Source organism: Ovis canadensis, chromosome 8, assembly GCF_042477335.2.
Source record: "Ovis canadensis isolate MfBH-ARS-UI-01 breed Bighorn chromosome 8, ARS-UI_OviCan_v2, whole genome shotgun sequence".
Lineage (NCBI taxonomy): Eukaryota > Metazoa > Chordata > Mammalia > Artiodactyla > Bovidae > Ovis > Ovis canadensis.
The window spans coordinates 20,065,781-20,083,390 of NC_091252.1; the positions used below are offsets into that span (position 1 = coordinate 20,065,781).

General features: G+C 41.7%; 1 protein-coding gene across 4 annotated transcripts in view; it reads right to left on the reverse strand.

The window, feature by feature from the left end:
- The window catches only part of IBTK (inhibitor of Bruton tyrosine kinase), a 100,814-nt gene extending 83,942 nt beyond the window's left edge, over positions 1-16,872 (reverse strand). For all 4 annotated transcript variants that reach the window (XR_011258754.1, XR_011258753.1, XM_069598966.1 and 1 more), the window contains exons 1-2: positions 16,649-16,872; positions 3,517-4,207 (exon numbers count right to left, since the gene is read on the reverse strand). Coding sequence is in view for 2 of the 4 variants with exons in the window: in XM_069598966.1 (XP_069455067.1) it covers positions 3,517-4,023 (507 nt within the window). In the remaining 2 variants the exon portion in view is untranslated. The remainder of the gene's footprint in view (positions 1-3,516; positions 4,208-16,648) is intronic.
- Positions 16,873-17,610: the final 738 nt, after the last annotated feature.

A 17,610-nucleotide genomic window follows, 5' to 3' on the forward strand; every position in this document is an offset into this window, starting at 1 on the left:
GAACATACCTCAACATAATAAAAGCTATCTATGACAAACCCACAGCCAACATTATCCTCAATGGTGAAAAATTGAAAGCATTTCCCCTAAAGTCAGGAACAAGACAAGGGTGTCCACTTTCACCGCTACTATTCAACATAGTTCTGGAAGTTTTGGCCACAGCAATCAGAGCAGAAAAAGAAATAAAAGGAATCCAAATTGGAAAAGGAGAAGTAAAACTCTCACTGTTTGCAGATGACATGATCCTCTACATGGAAAACCCTAAAGACTCCACCAGAAAATTACTAGAGCTCATCAATGAATATAGTAAAGTTGCAGGATATAAAATCAACACACAGAAATCCCTTGCATTCCTATACACTAATAATGAGAAAGTAGAAAAAGAAATTAAGGAAACAATTCCATTCACCATTGCAACGAAAAGAATAAAATACTTAGGAATATATCTACCTAAAGAAACTAAAGACCTATATATAGAAAACTATAAAACACTGATGAAAGAAATCAAAGAGGACACTAATAGATGGAGAAATATACCATGTTCATGGATCAGAAGAATCAATATAGTGAAGATGAGTATACTACCCAAAGCAATTTACAAATTCAATGCAATCCCTATCAAGCTACCAGCCATATTTTTCACAGAACTAGAACAAATAATTTCAAGATTTGTATGGAAATACAAAAAAACCTCGAATTGCCAAAGCAATCTTGAGAAATAAGAATGGAACTGGAGGAATCAACTTGCCTGACTTCAGGCTCTACTACAAAGCTACAGTCATCAAGACAGTATGGTACTGGCACAAAGACAGACATATAGATCAATGGAACAAAATAGAAAGCCCAGAGACAAATCCACACACATATGGACACCTTATCTTTGACAAAGGAGGCAAGAATATACAATGGAGTAAAGACAATCTCTTTAACAAGTGGTGCTGGGAAAACTGGTCAACCACTTGTAAAAGAATGAAACGAAATCACTTTCTAACACCCCACACAAAAATAAACTCAAAATGGATTAAAGATCTAAATGTAAGACCAGAAACTATAAAACTCCTAGAGGAGAACATAGGCAAAACACTCTCAGACATAAATCACAGCAGGATCCTCTATGATCCACCTCCCAGAATTCTGGAAATAAAAGCAAAAATAAACAAATGGGATCTAATTAAAATTAAAAGCTTCTGCACAACAAAGGAAACTATAAGCAAGGTGAAAAGACAGCCTTCTGAATGGGAGAAAATAATAGCAAATGAAGCAACTGACAAACAACTAATCTCAAAAATATACAAGCAACTTCGGTAGCTCAATTCCAGAAAAATAAACGACCCAATCAAAAAATGGGCCAAAGAACTAAATAGACATTTCTCCAAAGAAGACATATGGATGGCTAACAAACACATGAAAAGATGCTCAACATCACTCATTATTAGAGAAATGCAAATCAAAACCACAATGAGGTACCACTTCACACCAGTCAGAATGGCTGCGATCCAAAAATCTGCAAGCAATAAATGCTGGAGAGGGTGTGGAGAAAAGGGAACCCTCCTACACTCTTGGTGGGAATGCAAACTAGTACAGCCACTATGGAGAACAGTGTGGAGATTCCTTTAAAAATTGCAAATAGAACTACCTTATGACCCAGCAATCCCACTTCTGGGCATACACACCAAGGAAACCAGAATTGAAAGAGACACATGTACCCCAATGTTCATCGCAGCACTGTTTATAATAGCCAGGACATGGAAACAACCTAGATGTCCATCAGCAGATGAATGGATAAGAAAGCTGTGGTACATATACACAATGGAGTATTACTCAGCCGTTAAAAAGAATTCATTTGAATCAGTTCTGATGAGATGGATGAAACTGGAGCCGATTATACAGAGTGAAGTAAGCCAGAAAGAAAAACACCAATACAGTATACTAACACATATATATGGAATTTAGAAAGATGGCAATGACGACCCTGTATGCAAGACAGGAAAAAAGACACAGATGTGTATAATGGACTTTTGGACTCAGAGGGAGAGGGAGAGGGTGGGATGATTTGGGAGAATGGCATTCTAACATGTATACTATCATGTAAGAATCAAATCGCCAGTCTATGTCTGACGCAGGATACAGCATGCTTGGGGCTGGTGCATGGGGATGACCCACAGAGATGTTATGGGGAGGGAGGTGGGAGGGGGGTTCATGTTTGGGAACGCATGTAAGAATTAAAGATTTTAAAATTAAAAAAATAAAAAAATAAAAAAAATTTAAAAAAAAAAACTGTGCAATTTAAAACTCATGATTTCTGACAGTTTTTAACTTGCGTTTATTAATGAAACGATACCAGGGTATATCTCCAAACATTATTTGTCTAACCAGTACAACAAGCCTAGATTTAATCTACTTCATGGGAAATTTAAAATAAACTGATTCTGGGAAATCTCACGGACAGAGGATCCTGGCGGGCTACAGTCCATGGAATTGCAAAGAGTCAGACACTACTGAGCGACTAACACTTTTTAGGCTTCCCAGGTGGTGCTAGTGGTAAAGAACCTACCTGCCAATGCAGGAGATGCCAGAGACATGGGTTCAGTCCTTGGGTTGGGAAGATTCCCTGGAGGAGGAAATGGCAACCCACTCCAGTATTCTTGCCTGGAGAATTCCATGGACAAAGGAGCCTGGTATGCTACAGCCCACAGCGTTGCAAAGACTCGGGCATGACTGAAGCGCCCTAGCACGCATGCAACACTGATTCTGATTATTAATTTTTTAAACAACTATAAAAACTCTGCCTTTTCATACTGTTTATGGACAGCAAGGAGGTCAAACCACTCAATCCTAAAGGAAATCAACCCTGACTAACCAATGGAAGGCCTGAAGCTGAAGCCCCAATACTTTGGCCACCTGATGTGAAGAGCCAACTCACTGGGAAAGACCCTGAGGCTGGGAAAGACTGAGGGCAGGAGGAGGAAGCTGCAGGGAACAAGATGGTTAGACAGCATCACTGACTCAATGGACATGAATTTGAGCAAACTCCAGGAGATACTGAAGGACAGAGAAGCCCGGTGTGCTGAAGTCCACGGGGTCACAAAGAGTTGGACACGACTCAGTGACTGAGCAAAATAACAATAAAAACTTAATCCCTAGCCAAACAAGAAATGAACACACTACTCAAATCAGAGTCCTTATATGATTTCAATAACTAGCACCCTTTTAAAGTAGCTAATAATATAGTTATAGAAAAGGAAACCATACTTCTTAAAAATACTGAAAGATATATAGTACTGTGTAAGTGACAAAATGTTTGGGATTTACTTTAAAATAACACGGGGTGGAGAAAGTCAGTGGAGACATATTAAATATGTAACACAAAATTGGCCAATAGTTTACAATCTAAAAATGGTTACAATAGTAAAAGATATCAAGTTCTTATCAACCACAAGAACGCCAATCTCTTCATGGAGATTAAGAAAAACACATGCCAGACCAAAAAGTTTTAAAAAAACAGATGACACTTACCTTCAGTAGAGACCAAACACAATCAATATGTCCATAAAAAATGCTTCTATGCAAAGCTGTCCATCCTGACTCCTTGTCTTTCACCAAGGGATCCACTCCTTTCTCAATAAGCCAATCTAACACTCCTTTTTTTCCACAGGAGGCAACAAGGTGGAGGGCATTCCGGCCAAAGGCATCCTTGATGGTTGCAGCATTGTAACAATGACTGGAGAGAAAGGCCTTAATCTGGTTTTCACTCCCCTTCGTTACCACAGAAAGGACATCCAAAGCATGCGTCAGGGAGCGACACTTTGATGTGCAGTCAGGGATGGAAGAACTCATCCTAATTGTTTTTATGCAGCTTCCTTCTTCAGAATAGTCAGATAATTTAAAAAAATGAAAAAGCCAGGCCACAGAGCTGCTATTCAGAAAGACTGATAGAGAATAAATGGCCTGCTTAGGGTTATAATTTAAATCTTCCTGGCAACAGTATAAAACTATATATGTTTGTACAATGTATTTTGGCATTTAAATCAAAAAATTATAAATAACTCTATAAAGTTTATATCAAATACAAGTTCTTTCTTTAAAAAAGGAAACTTTCCACAGTTTATAAATTATTCCTGGAGTCAAGCACCAAGGGGGAGTGAGGAGGGGAACTCCCCCTCCACACTGTGTGATCCTTTTAAATATCCATAATTGCAAGGGTGACCTGTAAGAGAAGGAGAAACAAAGTGAAACTACAGACCCTCTCTCTCACTCAAGCATTTCACAAGACAATCATCCCCTATGTAAGCGCCTCTGACTCCCGCCTTCAAAAGCGAGCAATGGCAGGCTCTGGCTTCAGTCGCTCCGCCTCCCCTGTGATCCTCTCCGTATGGAATTTGTGGCGAAGTTGAGAGCTTCGCTGACAAAAGCTCGGCCTCCTCTCCCAGTTTTGATAAGGGAGGTGAGTTCTGCTTGACTATAAGCCTGTCTGAAAGGTGGCTCCATCCACCCCCACCGAGAAAGCTAAGGAGGAAAGGAAGTGGGTCCACCTGGCAGCCACCTTCCAGCTTGTTTGCCTGGATTCTACAACATCACCATACAGATGACTGGAAGGGTCTCTCACATCCGAGGTATGTCTAAACTCTGACTTCACTCAAACTTTACCTCAGGATCCAGGCATTATGGGTAGGTATGTATATGGGGAGTGATGAAGTTAATTCATTTAATCAGGCCCTGCGTGTATCACAAACCCAAGCCTACGTCAGTCCACAGTTACAGATACACTCGTCCAGGAAACCTAACACCAATCAATCCTCCAATTCTGCTTTGGTGCGCTCACCTCCCAGTACAAAACAGGACCTGCACGCCTCAGTAGGAAATCCCCAACCTCCTAGTCAAGCACACCCTGTTTCAGAGTTGCCTCTTCCAACATTCTGCAAAATTCTCTCTCTCTTGCCCAAAATCCCCTGGAAGCCTGCCTCACTGCTAGTGAGAATTGAACTCCCCGCAATCCATGGGTTGTTTTCCCTTCAATAAAGAACGGCAAAGTTGTTACCAATATTTTTAAATTTTGTCATCCGACAGGAGAGAGAGAGAGTGTGTGAGTGAGAGAGATGAGGAAGGGAAGAAAGGACGGAAAGGAAGAGAGAGGCACTACTTTGTGCTATTCCTGCGTTTTAGGAGATTTCAAGCCCTGAAACTGCAGTCACCTGTCCCTACTTCATATGTAACTTTGAAAGAAATGAATTTTGAGGTCATCTTGATATTGTTTTTTAGGTGGCCACAGTTTTGCATTATCTGCTCTGTTATGGTTGCCAAAAAAAAAAAAAATTAACCAAGTTGTAAAAAAAAAAAAACTTTTCACTAATAGGAGAAATTTTCACATACTGAGATATGGAGAGGTCACTCTTGCTTATACATGATTTGGCTTTAAATTTATGCTAACTAAAAACAGCCTGTCTTATGGCCTGTCAAACACAACGTACAACTGCTTTTACCATTAAAGAAGAGTGTGGCTCACCATCCAGTAACACAAAGCTTGAGTCACAACCCACTGCAGTAACACACTGACCGTACGTCCTGAGGAAAATTTAGGATGGGAAAAACAGGATGAAGCATTCTACACTGGGGATCTACAGGCTCCATGATAGGTAAGACAACCAGATTCTCGCACCTCCCCACACAGAGAAAAACACTACAATCATTTACTTAAGATATCTGTCATTTGTGATTAGCAGTACTTTTACCAACATGTATGCTTGACTCTATGTATTTCCCAGCAAAAAAAAAAAAAAAATCATGTTTATACTGACTCCTCCCAAGTTACTGAGATGTTGTTTCCTGGGCTACAGTCTGCAGTTGAGTTGGAATAAAACCCTCATTTATTCTTACTATGGGTCACTGGTTATTTGCATCGACATCACCTTCACACCCATAGTATTCTGTATCTGTATCAGTCATCCTCTCAGCGTTTTTCCAGTCTCATGTTTAAGGTTAACTTCTGTGTGTTACTCTGGAATCCGCCTCTTTTCTTCCAGAACCTTCATTACTTCTGTCTTGTATTTCTACACTCTAACCAGTTATACCTCCACAAGCTATAAACACACTTAAATCTACTGTCTTTATAGGAATCCTACTTGAAAACTTTACCCCTTAAAACTGAATGATCAGGCTTCCTCAGTGGTCCAGTGGGTAAGAACCTGCCTGCCAACACAGAGGACATGGGTTTAACTCCTGCCCCAGGAAGATCCCACAAGCCTCAAAGCAACTAAGCCAGTGCACCACAGCTCCTGGGCCTGCACTCGGAAGCCTCCAGCAGACACAGCTACTGGAGCCCACGTGCCCTAAAGAGCAGTCCCCGCCTGCTGCAACTAGAGAAGGCCCTTGTGTGCCAATGAAGACCCAGAGCAGCCAATTAAACAAAATTTTAAATCATTATCACCAGCACCTCCACCACCACAATAACCAACACTTTTACAATTTAGTATTTACTAAGTGCCAGGCACCGTGCTAACATTGTTTTTTCTGCCTGGAAGGTTCTTCATCACAGAGGGAGATGTTAATAAAACACCAGGTATTGGAACTTTCCTGGTGGTCTAGTGGTTAAGACTCCATGCTCCCAATTCAGGGGGCCAAGGTTCAACCTCTGGTCAAGAAACTTGATCTTGTAACTAAAGACCCTGCATGCCACAACAAAAAGATCCTCCGTGCCCTAACTAGAACCCAGTGCTGGTTCTAAATAAATAAGTATTTTTAAAAATATGCCAAACAACAAGTATCAAAACAACTGGATAGCTGTCTAGGGGGGGAAAGTCTATAAACACTTATTTCATACCTTACACCAATATAAATTCCAGATGGGTCAAACATAAAATATAACACCATAAAAATACTAGATGAAAAACAAAGAGACTCTTTTTTATAATCTCAAAGCACAAAAAGTCCCTCTAAATGTGACTTAAAATCCAAAAGTTATAAAACTCCAATGAATTCCATCAGTTTAAAACATACATAAAAAACTTTAAAGACAAAAAAGGAGAAAATTTTTCCTTTAATATATCATCTATACAAAATAGTAAGAGACCAACAGAATTAAAGTCAAAGAATGTGGCCAACTTTCTCACACAAAAAGGGAGGTGGGGCGGATTTAAATGGATTTTTAAAAAGAAACTCATCTCATTCAAAATAAATGTAAATTAAAACTACAATGAGACATTAATTTTATCAGAAAGACAAAGATCAAAAAGGTTGATATCACTATGTATAGACAAGGGTGTGGAGAAATAGTACTTGGTGAGTGTACACCAGTACAGTTATTATAGACAGCAATTCAGTAATATTTGCCAAAATGTAAAATGCACATTCCTTCTGACTCAAGCAATTTTACTCCTAAGAGTTTATCCTGTAAAAATATATCTATGTGTGAAACAGCATAAGTACAAGAGCAGTCACTGCATCAATGCATGAAAAAAATCTTCATAGTTAAGATAGTTATGGTATGTCCATACAAAAGATTGTTCATGTATCAAAAAAAAGGCAGCTACATATTTTCTAATATGAAATAGCCTGCAAGATAAATTGTAAAATGTTTCTAAGACTAGATGCATGTGTGATGCCACTTATGAGAAAATGTGTATGTAAGCACATGTTTACACATGAAAGATGTTTAGAAGAACATACAAGAAAATGGTTAACAGTGGTTGCTTCAGGGAAGAGCACATGGCTGGAGACAGAAATGCAAGGCAGACTTACTTTTTACTACAAACCTCTTTTGAATGCTTTAACAAGTGCATGTACACATTTTAAAATAAACATACATCTTAAAAACACACATAAATGCTAATGTGTTGATTAGAGAGGCCACAGGCAAGTCAAGAAAACTCAACCATCACACATGAGCCTCTAGTCTTTTTTGAATATGCTAATGTTTCTTGCTTTGCCCTTTCAGATCTGGAGAAACAAAATATTATTTGTCAACCACCTGATGGAGAAGCAAATGGCAACCTACTCCAGCGTTCTTGCCTGGAGAATCCCAGGGACAGGGGAACCTGGTGGGCCGCCGTCTATGGGGTCGCACAGAGTCGTACACGACTGAAGCGACTTAGCAGCAGCAGCAGCAGCAGCAGCAGCAGAAGCAGCCACTTGATAAACTACTTATCTTCAGTTTCTTCACTGTTACAAAACTAAACACCAATATACTAGAAATTTTATATCTAGAGGGGACTACTTCACATTAAGCATTTCTCCATCACCTTCTATTTATCATCTCCTAACTATCTTCTCCTGTCAGTACTTTTGTCTTCCGGATTTTAAATGAGTAGTCAATCCATCTATAATGCCTAGATTTTAAAGCTTTTACAGGAGAAATTCTACATAAATTACCTTTTCCAAGGTATCAAATTAAGTTCCCAAAATACTTTTTTCATTTTATTTTCAATACGTAGTCAGCCTTTCATATCTGCAAGTTTCACATCTGTTAATCGAACCAAGCTTGGATTCAAAGTATTTAAAAATTCCACAAAGTTCCAAAAACAAAAGCTTAATTTTGCCTCACGCTGACCAACTATATTTACATAGCATTTTCAACTACAGTTGGCCCTTGAACAACACAATGACCCTCTCATTGCCAGCTTTCCCTATGCTGCTGCTGCTAAGTCGCTTCAGTCGTGTCTGACTCTGTGTGACCCCATAGAGAGCAGCCCACCAGGCTCCCCCATCCCTGGGATTCTCCAGGCAAGAATACTGGAGTGGGTTGCCATTGCCTTCTCCAATGCATGAAAATGAAAAGTGAAAGTGAAATCGCTCAGTCGTGTCTAACTCTTTAGCGACCCCATGGACCGCAGCCCACCAGGCTCCTCCATCCATGGGATTTTCCAGGCAAGAGTGCTGGAGTGGGCTGCCACCCCATGCTAGGTTCCTCCTATTCACAGTTCCATATCTGCAATTTCAACCAAAGGCAGATCTTGGTAGTACGGTAGTACACATTTATTAACAAAAATCCAAGTATAAGTCGACCTATGCACTCCAAATCCATGTTGTTCAAGGTTTAACCATATTTACATAGCATTGGCGTTGTATTTAGATATTGGAAGTAATCTAAAGACAATTCAAAGTATACTTGTATGCAAATATTAAGTCATTTTACATACAGGACCTAAGCATCTGTGGATTCTGGGATACCACTGGGGTCCTAGAACCAATACCTGACTGATACCAAGAGACTTCTGTATTTATATGAAGGACAGAGGAAAAACAGTTCTTTGACTATTTAAAGGGACATAAGTGAGTTTACATGTACGTACAGGGAAAACTTCTGTGCAGCAGACATAAACATTCCAAATCCATATTTTCCACTCCCATTTCAAATCACACTCAGTCAGAAATTCTAAACCTAGTTGGTCCCTAACTGTTATGATTTCCCCATTTGGAAATGACAGCACAGAACTAGCGAACTCCTAGTTCTTTCTAGCTCCAGTTCTGTTTCCCCTAGACTACATGTAAACCAGCTAACACAGTGTTCAGCAGTTAGTAGACATGAAGACAAAGTACCAAAGCCTCAAGTAGTTTAAAATGTTAAACTGGAAAACATGATAGGTGGCAAAATAGTCACAAATACTTAATTCCTTTGAGGCTCTAAAATTTTGTGTTTTCAGTGTCTTCCTAATACCTGAAAAGAACCACTTACATCAATCACTCAAACCCTACATGCAATAATTAAGGTACAAGAGAAAAGAATTCCCTGATTTGTTATGATACATAATTCAAGCACTTAATGGGAAAAGAGAATATTAAATCTAAATAAAAGTGACACTATACAATATGTAACAAGAGGCACATACAGAGTACTATGAACATAAATATGGAAATGACTAAGAGCTAGTACTTCTCTCAATCCTACATATTTGATTTCAAATATAGCAATGCCAGCTGTTACCAATTATGTAACTACAAAGTACAGTAATCTCTCCAAGCCTTCATTTCTTCACCTGAAAACAGAGACAATGCCACCCACCTCACAGAGTTTCTATAATGATAAATGAAGCTGCTCAGCATGGTATCTGCCACCAAATGTATATTCCACAAATAGTAGTTTTTATTACTACCATTTCTTCAGTAACAAAAAGACAACTTTTATTCCAGAGCTCATGTTTGGTCTTGCAATATCTCTGTCACTGGTTTCCGAGCACTCTCCTCCAAGGAAACCATACATACCAAAGTTACCAATGACATACAAATTGCCAAATATTACTTGGGGATAATGTTACTTGACGTCTCTGCTGTTGAATCGTTACCACCACATTCATATCTCCAAGGAGTACTGAAAGGACAGGGAACCACTGAAGCATTTACGCACAGGCTCTCTCTCCACCACTTCTTCCAAAGGCATTTTCCCTTCCCCTGACATTCAAATGCTGGGCTTCTCTCAGTGTTCCACTGAGTCTTCCTTTCCTAATTCATACTCTCCTTGGATAGTTTCGATCTCTTCCTGTCACTTTAACCTATGTGTTCATAATCCTCAAACCTGTCCCCTGCCCTCATGTTTCCCCTAAATTCCTGGCCCAATGCCTAGTGTTAACCCAGGTCTCCCGCACTGCAGGCAGATGCTTTAATCTCTGAGCCACGAGGGAAGTCCAAGCTATTTCTATAACACGATGCTGCCTCCTCAGTGCATCTACAGGTCACAAGATATTGCAAAAATAAAAATACGTAGAGCCTAAGGGCTTCCCTGGTGGCTCAGATGGTAAAGAATCTGCCCACAATGCAGGAGACCCGGGTTCAATCCCTAGGTTTGGAAGATCCCCTGGAGAAGGGAATGGCTACACACTCCAGTATTCTTACCTAAGAAATCCCATGGACAGAGGAGCCTAGGGAGGGCTACAGTCGTGGGATTGCAGAGTTAGACACAACTAAGCAACTGACAGTTTTCACTGTTACTCTTGATAATTCGAAAAATTCTGTTCTCAATATTCATCAATAATACTTGAGTGAAAATACAGCTCATTTAACAATTGTATTGACTGAACAAGATTTATTATCTAGTACACAGTCTACTACCAGCGGGTCACAGTTTAGTACGGGGGAATGAACTGCGTAGTAGAAGGGAATGAATTTAAGCAAGTTCTAAAAAAAATCATGATTAAAAATCTATGGTAAAGATATAACAAGTGACTCATAGCAATGTAGAGTCAATAGGAGGGATAGAGAGATTTCCCAAAGGATATGTATTAACGAAGACTTAAGATGAGCACATGTCAGCCTGGGTTTAATGGGCATTTGAGGCAGAAGTAAGAGTAAATATAAAAGCACTAAAATCACCTTGGTCCATTCTGAAAATTCCAAGAAATTCAGAAAACAGAAATGCATAATGCCTAATATATATATATATATACACATATACATATATATATACTGGATGCTTTAGATTATAGACAGTCTTACGTGCCTTTCTTTAGGGATAAAGAAAGTGAGCAATCAAAAACATATTTAGGACCCTGAGTTGATTAGACATGGTGATAACTTCTAGGTTTCTGGCTTGGGCAGCCAGGAAGAAAAATAGAGGGTAAATACTTTAGAAATCAGAGAAAACAAACTTAAAACAAAAGGAACAAACAAATTAAAGGTGAAAATTTGTTTTATATGTGATGAAGTGTTGATGAGAAATTGAGTGGAGGAGTATACCTAGCTACAGGCAATTGTTAACCTTGAAGACTGGTTCACTATAATGGTGCCAGTCACTAGAGGTTGAGCCCTCAACAATGGCTCATAATCCTATGTATACACTTGGTTAAAAGTTCAGTTATATTCCTAAAACACAAATCTGATCATGCTAGTCTCTGAAATAGTTAAGACCAAAATGGAACAGTATATTTCATGTGTTAATAGCCTTGTGACCTCAGAAAGAGGATGCCAGTTAGACCTGGCGATTACGTAGCACATAAAGTTCAGACTGTGAATTCAGAACACTGAGCTAGTAACTCAGATACACCACTAATTAAATTATAAATTACCCTGGGCACATCACCCATCGCCTAAGCTTCAACTCTCTCCTGTAAAAAGGGAATAACTATCTCCTGAGTTGTTCTGAAAAATTAATGAGACAATTCATGCACATATAAGTACCCAAAAAATGTTATGAAAGAAAAAGGAACATAGTGATATATATAGATCAGAAAATGGAGTAACTATATTAAAGTCCCTTCTACTTGGAACGTTTTTACTCAAACCTTTACAAGGCTGCCAACTTGTCCATGGCTTACAAACGTTATGTCCACCATCTTTTGAACTTTCATATGGACAAGCATAGTGCTTTACATAAATGAACTAACTTAATCCTCTTTCCAGCCTGTATTGCCCTGTATATATTATTATCTTTACTTTACAAAGAGGAAATTGATGTAAAACCTTGATGTAAATTGATGTAAAACCACACAGATAGAAAACAGTGTGAATTCTACCTATTCTCTCTACCCAAATTGCTCTTTCAAAATGCAGTTAGGAAATCTTCAATAAAACTAGAATGCTGCTGCTGCTGCTAAGTCGCTTCAGTCGTGTCTGACTCTGTGCGACCCCATTGACGGCAGCCCACCAGGCTCCCCCATCCCTGGGATTCTCCAGGCAAGAACACTGGAGTGGGTTGCCATTTCCTTCTCCAATGCATGAAAGTGAAAAGTGAAAGTGAAGTCGCTCAGTCGAGTCCAACTCTTAGCGACCCCATGGACTACAGCCTACCAGACTCCTCCGTCCATGGGATTTTCCAGGCTAGAGTACTGGAGTGGGGTGCCATTGCCTTCTCCAAAGAACTAGAATAGTGTGGCAGAAAACAATTACCCTTACTTGTAGTCATAAGAATTGGGCTCCTACTATGGATGTGGTTTCAACAAGTCCTTGTATTACTAAGAACTTAAGTTTTCTGAACTGTGTCAAACTTGGGATGCCACCAACCAGTCTCAAAAGAATGTCTGCTAGCAGCTGGTGACCACGACCTTACTTTTTAAAGGCCTCCTCTTATATTTTTAGACAATGAATTTGCTTTAAATCATATGTTAACAAGATGAGAAAACACATGTGCAGAGACCAATAGCACTCGTTATCCATATGTTAATACCACATCAAGAGTTAAAACCTACCTAGATAAAACGAGACAAATGGCTAGAAGTCTCCCCAAAGCACCAGGGCCAGACTGGGTTTCTGACTTACTCTCCTGAAAAGAAATGTGACCGATTTTGTCTATTAACATTCACACTGTCACTTGTCTAACTACTTCTAACTGGGTCTGTGACACCTACATCAATCATACTGGGCTAACAGGGCAAAGAAAATGTGTATGACCATGCCAAATAGCTCCATTTCTCCGGACAGGGTAACCCAAGCTCTGACTCTATCTAGACCAGGATCAAAACTGCTACCAAACGTAACCTGGTTCTTACTCCTGCTTGGGCCCCTGGTTACAAAATATTCTTTTATTGATACTTGGCCCCTGACTTTTCCAATCTAGATTATTAAATTTTTCTCTTCCAAATTATAACTGTTTTGCATCAAGATGATGGTGATGGAGAGATACCAGCCACTCCTCAGAACAGATCCTGCCAAAATAACAGAAGTCACCCTGGGTTCCTTGGTGAGACAGAACAAGAGCTCTGTGATCCCAACTAGGTAGAGTGTATGAGCTCCATGTCAGTCTAAACAAGCTAGAGAAGACAGACCTTTGCCCTTCATCCTCCCAATAAAGACTTCTTGGGGTTCATATCTCTCAGGGGGGCTTTGGGGCAGACATTACTTTGTCAATAAAGGTCCATTTAGTCAAGGCTATGGTTTTTCCAGTGGTCATGTATGGATATGAGAGTTGGACTATAAAGAAAGCTGAGTGCCGAAGAATTGATGCTTTTGAACTTTGGTGTTGGAGAAGACACTTGAGAGTCCCTTGGACTGCAAGGAGATCCAACCAGTCCATCCTAAAGAGATGAGTCCTGGGTGTTCATTGGAAGGACTGATGCTGAAGCTGAAACTCCAATACTTTGGCCACCTGATGCGAAGAGCTGACTCATTTGAAAAGACCCTGATGCTGGGAAAGATTGAGGGCAGGAGGAGAAGGGGACAACAAAGGATAAGATGGTTTAGATGGCATCACCGACTCAATGGACATGGGTTTGGGTGAACTCCAGGAGTTGGTGATAGACAGGGAGGCCTGGCAGGCTGTGGTTCATGGGGTCGCAGAGTCGGACATGACTGAGCGACTGAATTGAGCTGAACAGTTTCTCCCCTGTGGACAGAAACTCCATAAATACCAGAAACCCCATAAAAGCAGGACAATGGAAGAGTCTGGGCCCTTCCCAGATAAGAAATAAAAGACCGCTTATTCCTCATTCTTGAAGTCAAGGAGACCTTGCGGTCTACACATGAAAGGCTCCTTAGAGGTCAAAAAGGGAGGAGGCATCACCTCACAGTAAGTGATGTCAACTACCCATAAGCCTCTGCACTAGAATCCATGTTGGCTAAGAGATGAGCAGGCACACATGGGAAGTTTCTAAGCTATACTAAATACAGACTCAGAAGCAGGCAAATCAAAATGACTGGCAAAATGAAACCCGGAAGGCCTAAAAAGTAATTCAAACTACCATGAGGGCACAACTCTTTTCTGCCTAATAAATACATGTTTCACTTGGAAAAAAAAAAAAAATTGGATTCCTACCATCTAAAACCCTGTTCAAGTAGCTTAATCTCCCTAATCCAAATTTCTTCATCTGTAAAATGATAACAACTTGCCTTATGAGTGGAGACCCTGCCTACAAAGATTTTAAGTTCCTGAAGGGTGGGAAGGGAATGCCATACTAACTTATATTTCCCACAAAATTATAATATGTATTCAACCAGTAGGATTTTTTTTGAAGAGCTCTCTAAAATCAAAATATCTTCCCTAAAGACTTGTATCTATGTTAACTGTTACAAAGCTACAAATTATAGTGACTTATAATCAAAGAATATTTAAAATTTTAAATTCCTTCTGTAAGCCCTGAAAATATTTCACCTAATTTTAAAACATCAAGACTTACTACTTTAGCAAATAATTTACCTTTATCAATACTGTATTTCATTCTAATGTTTTCTCAATTATTCTCTGGGTACAAGAGAAAAAATTCAACACTGTATTAGCACAAAACCCAGTTTCACAATTGAACAATTCCCCAAATTTAAGGGGGCAAGCACATCTCTGGAGGTGGCAAAGAATTACCACCCTATTAATGATAATAATAGGTCCCTCCAGTGGTTAAGATTCTGTGCTCCACTGCAAGGGGTACAGGTTTTATCCCTGGTCCTAGTTGGGGAACTAAGATCCCACATGACACAGGACATGACCAAAAGATTAAAAATAATAATAATAAGCTAACTTTGAAATCATTTATAAAAATTAACCAAGTAACACTTAGCTCCTTATGTAATATGGTCTATTGAACTTTATGGTCTTGAAGCATAATGTACAATTTAGCATACTGAAAGCCATGGACACAAGTTTTTAAAAAAATTTTTTTAAATAACAGAAGAGCCACTTTTTAAAATTCCTTGAAATAAGCTGCTTTGACTAAATATCTGTACTTTCTGCAAGGATCTATACTATAATTCTTTTTAGAAAGCAGCTCTTTCTGCCCTGTATCAGTTTCTAAAATCCATAAAAATCAAGGAATTCAAATTAGAAAGGGCAGGGACTTCCCTAGCGGTCCAGTGGCTAGGATGCTGGGCTCCCAGTGCAGGGAGTCCAGGTTTCATCCCTGGTCAGGGAGGTAGATCCCAGATGCCCCAACTAAGACCAGTGCAGCCAAATAAATAAAAATTAAAAAGTTAAAAAAGGTGGGGGGGCAGTGAAAAGATCAAGGATCTATGGCAGGATATGAATTTGGACATCACGGGCATGGAAACACTGGTTCTTTTATCATTTCTGATAAATTTCGACTTTAAAACTCCCTACCTTCCATGCACGGGAGGGGGAGGGGGACGGGGGGGGAGGGGGGCGGGGGGCGGGGGAAGGTGTCACATCAATTTCTACTTCCTGACCTGTCTGGTGAACACCCTTTACGTTTTATTACCTACGCTGGAAATACGGATTCACGGAAATCCTGGGTTACTTATTTCGCTGCTGAACTAAAACTTTATTTTTGCTTTTAGAAATCCGCAACATGATACAAGAACAGAAGGCCTCTATCCTGTCTCCTCCATCCCCCAAGAAAAGAACGGGTCCCTTTCACAGAACAGTCGCTTCACTCTGCACTTCATCGTTAGCATCCCCAGAGTGAACCAAAACTTCTGTGACGCGACGAAGGGGCTGAGGGATACGGGCGCCTCGAGGAATGGCTTCACATTCACGCTCGAGGGACAGTGACAGGAGACAACCACCAGAAAACGAGCAGCGCGACGTCGCTGGAAGGCGTGGCAGGAGAACCGCTAAGTAGCGCGCTGCCCGCACACACCATTCATTAGCTCGGGGAGGAGGCGGGGAGGTGGCCGCTGGGACCCGGGCCACACGGCCGGCCTCGCGCCGCCTCGCGCGGAGCCCGGCGGCCTCGGCGCCGCCGAGTCCCCTGCCCGCTGTCCCCCGCACCCTGCGGGAAGATCACACCGTCCCGTCGCCTCTGCCCGGCTCCATACGGCCGGGCGCGGCCGAAGCCTCCCTCACCAGTCGCTAGATGAAAATACGCCAGTGGTCTCCGCGGGGTGGGCGCACGGCAGCGCAGGGACTCATCCTCAGTGAAAGCAGCAGGAGAAAGCGAAGGGCGCCAGTGGAAGCCGGTCCCCAGGCCCGGGTCAGCTCTGAAGGCGGCTGCAGCTACAGCCGCGTCTACAGGCGCCTGGAAGGGGGGGTGGGAGGTGGGTCCGGGAGGAAAGGCCGGCGCGGGCGGGACCTAGGAATAAGACGGGCGCTGATTGGTTGGGGCTCTTGTATGCCTCTTGAGGATTGGCTAGTGTCTGTTCGGAAGGCCTCGCGTGGCAGCACCGAAACTGTGGCCTTGCCCTGGCGCCCTAAAGGAACTTGACCCCGCCGGCCTTGGGACTGCCAGCGCTGGCGGGTGGGGGTGTGCAGAGGGGGACGGCGGGATTGGGGAAGGCCGCGGTCGGGGACTCTTAAACCAACGGGGGTGGTGGAAATGTCCGCCTCGCGTCAGCTGTCGCCCAAGGAGAAATCCTGTTCGCCCCCACAGCCGGAGACTTGGCAGTTCACGATAAACCCTGGTGGAGAGACTGAACTTGGGGAACCTGGACGGATCCCTTGGTCATCACGCAACAGAAACCAAAGGCGTAGGCATCTGGCACCTGGCACCTGAGTTTCCTCCCCGACGCCCTACCAGTGGGGTCACTGAAAAGCTCAGGGCGCGGTCTGGCAGAGAGGCAGCATCGCGCCTCCCACACCCAGATGATCCGGGGGCGGGGGGTCACTCCCTGGGTCAGAAGGCGTCAGGGACTTCTTAGATCATGGCTGTGCGGGTCCAGCCGCCGACCCGGCGCCCGCCGGTCACTCTGCCTGACGCCAGGCTGGCTCTATCCTTTTTGCCCCCCTTTAACTCCGCACGGGAGGGCCGTTTTTTAAAACAGTCGCGTGAAAAATGAGGGAGGAAAAGCAAGCAGCCAATAATCGATACT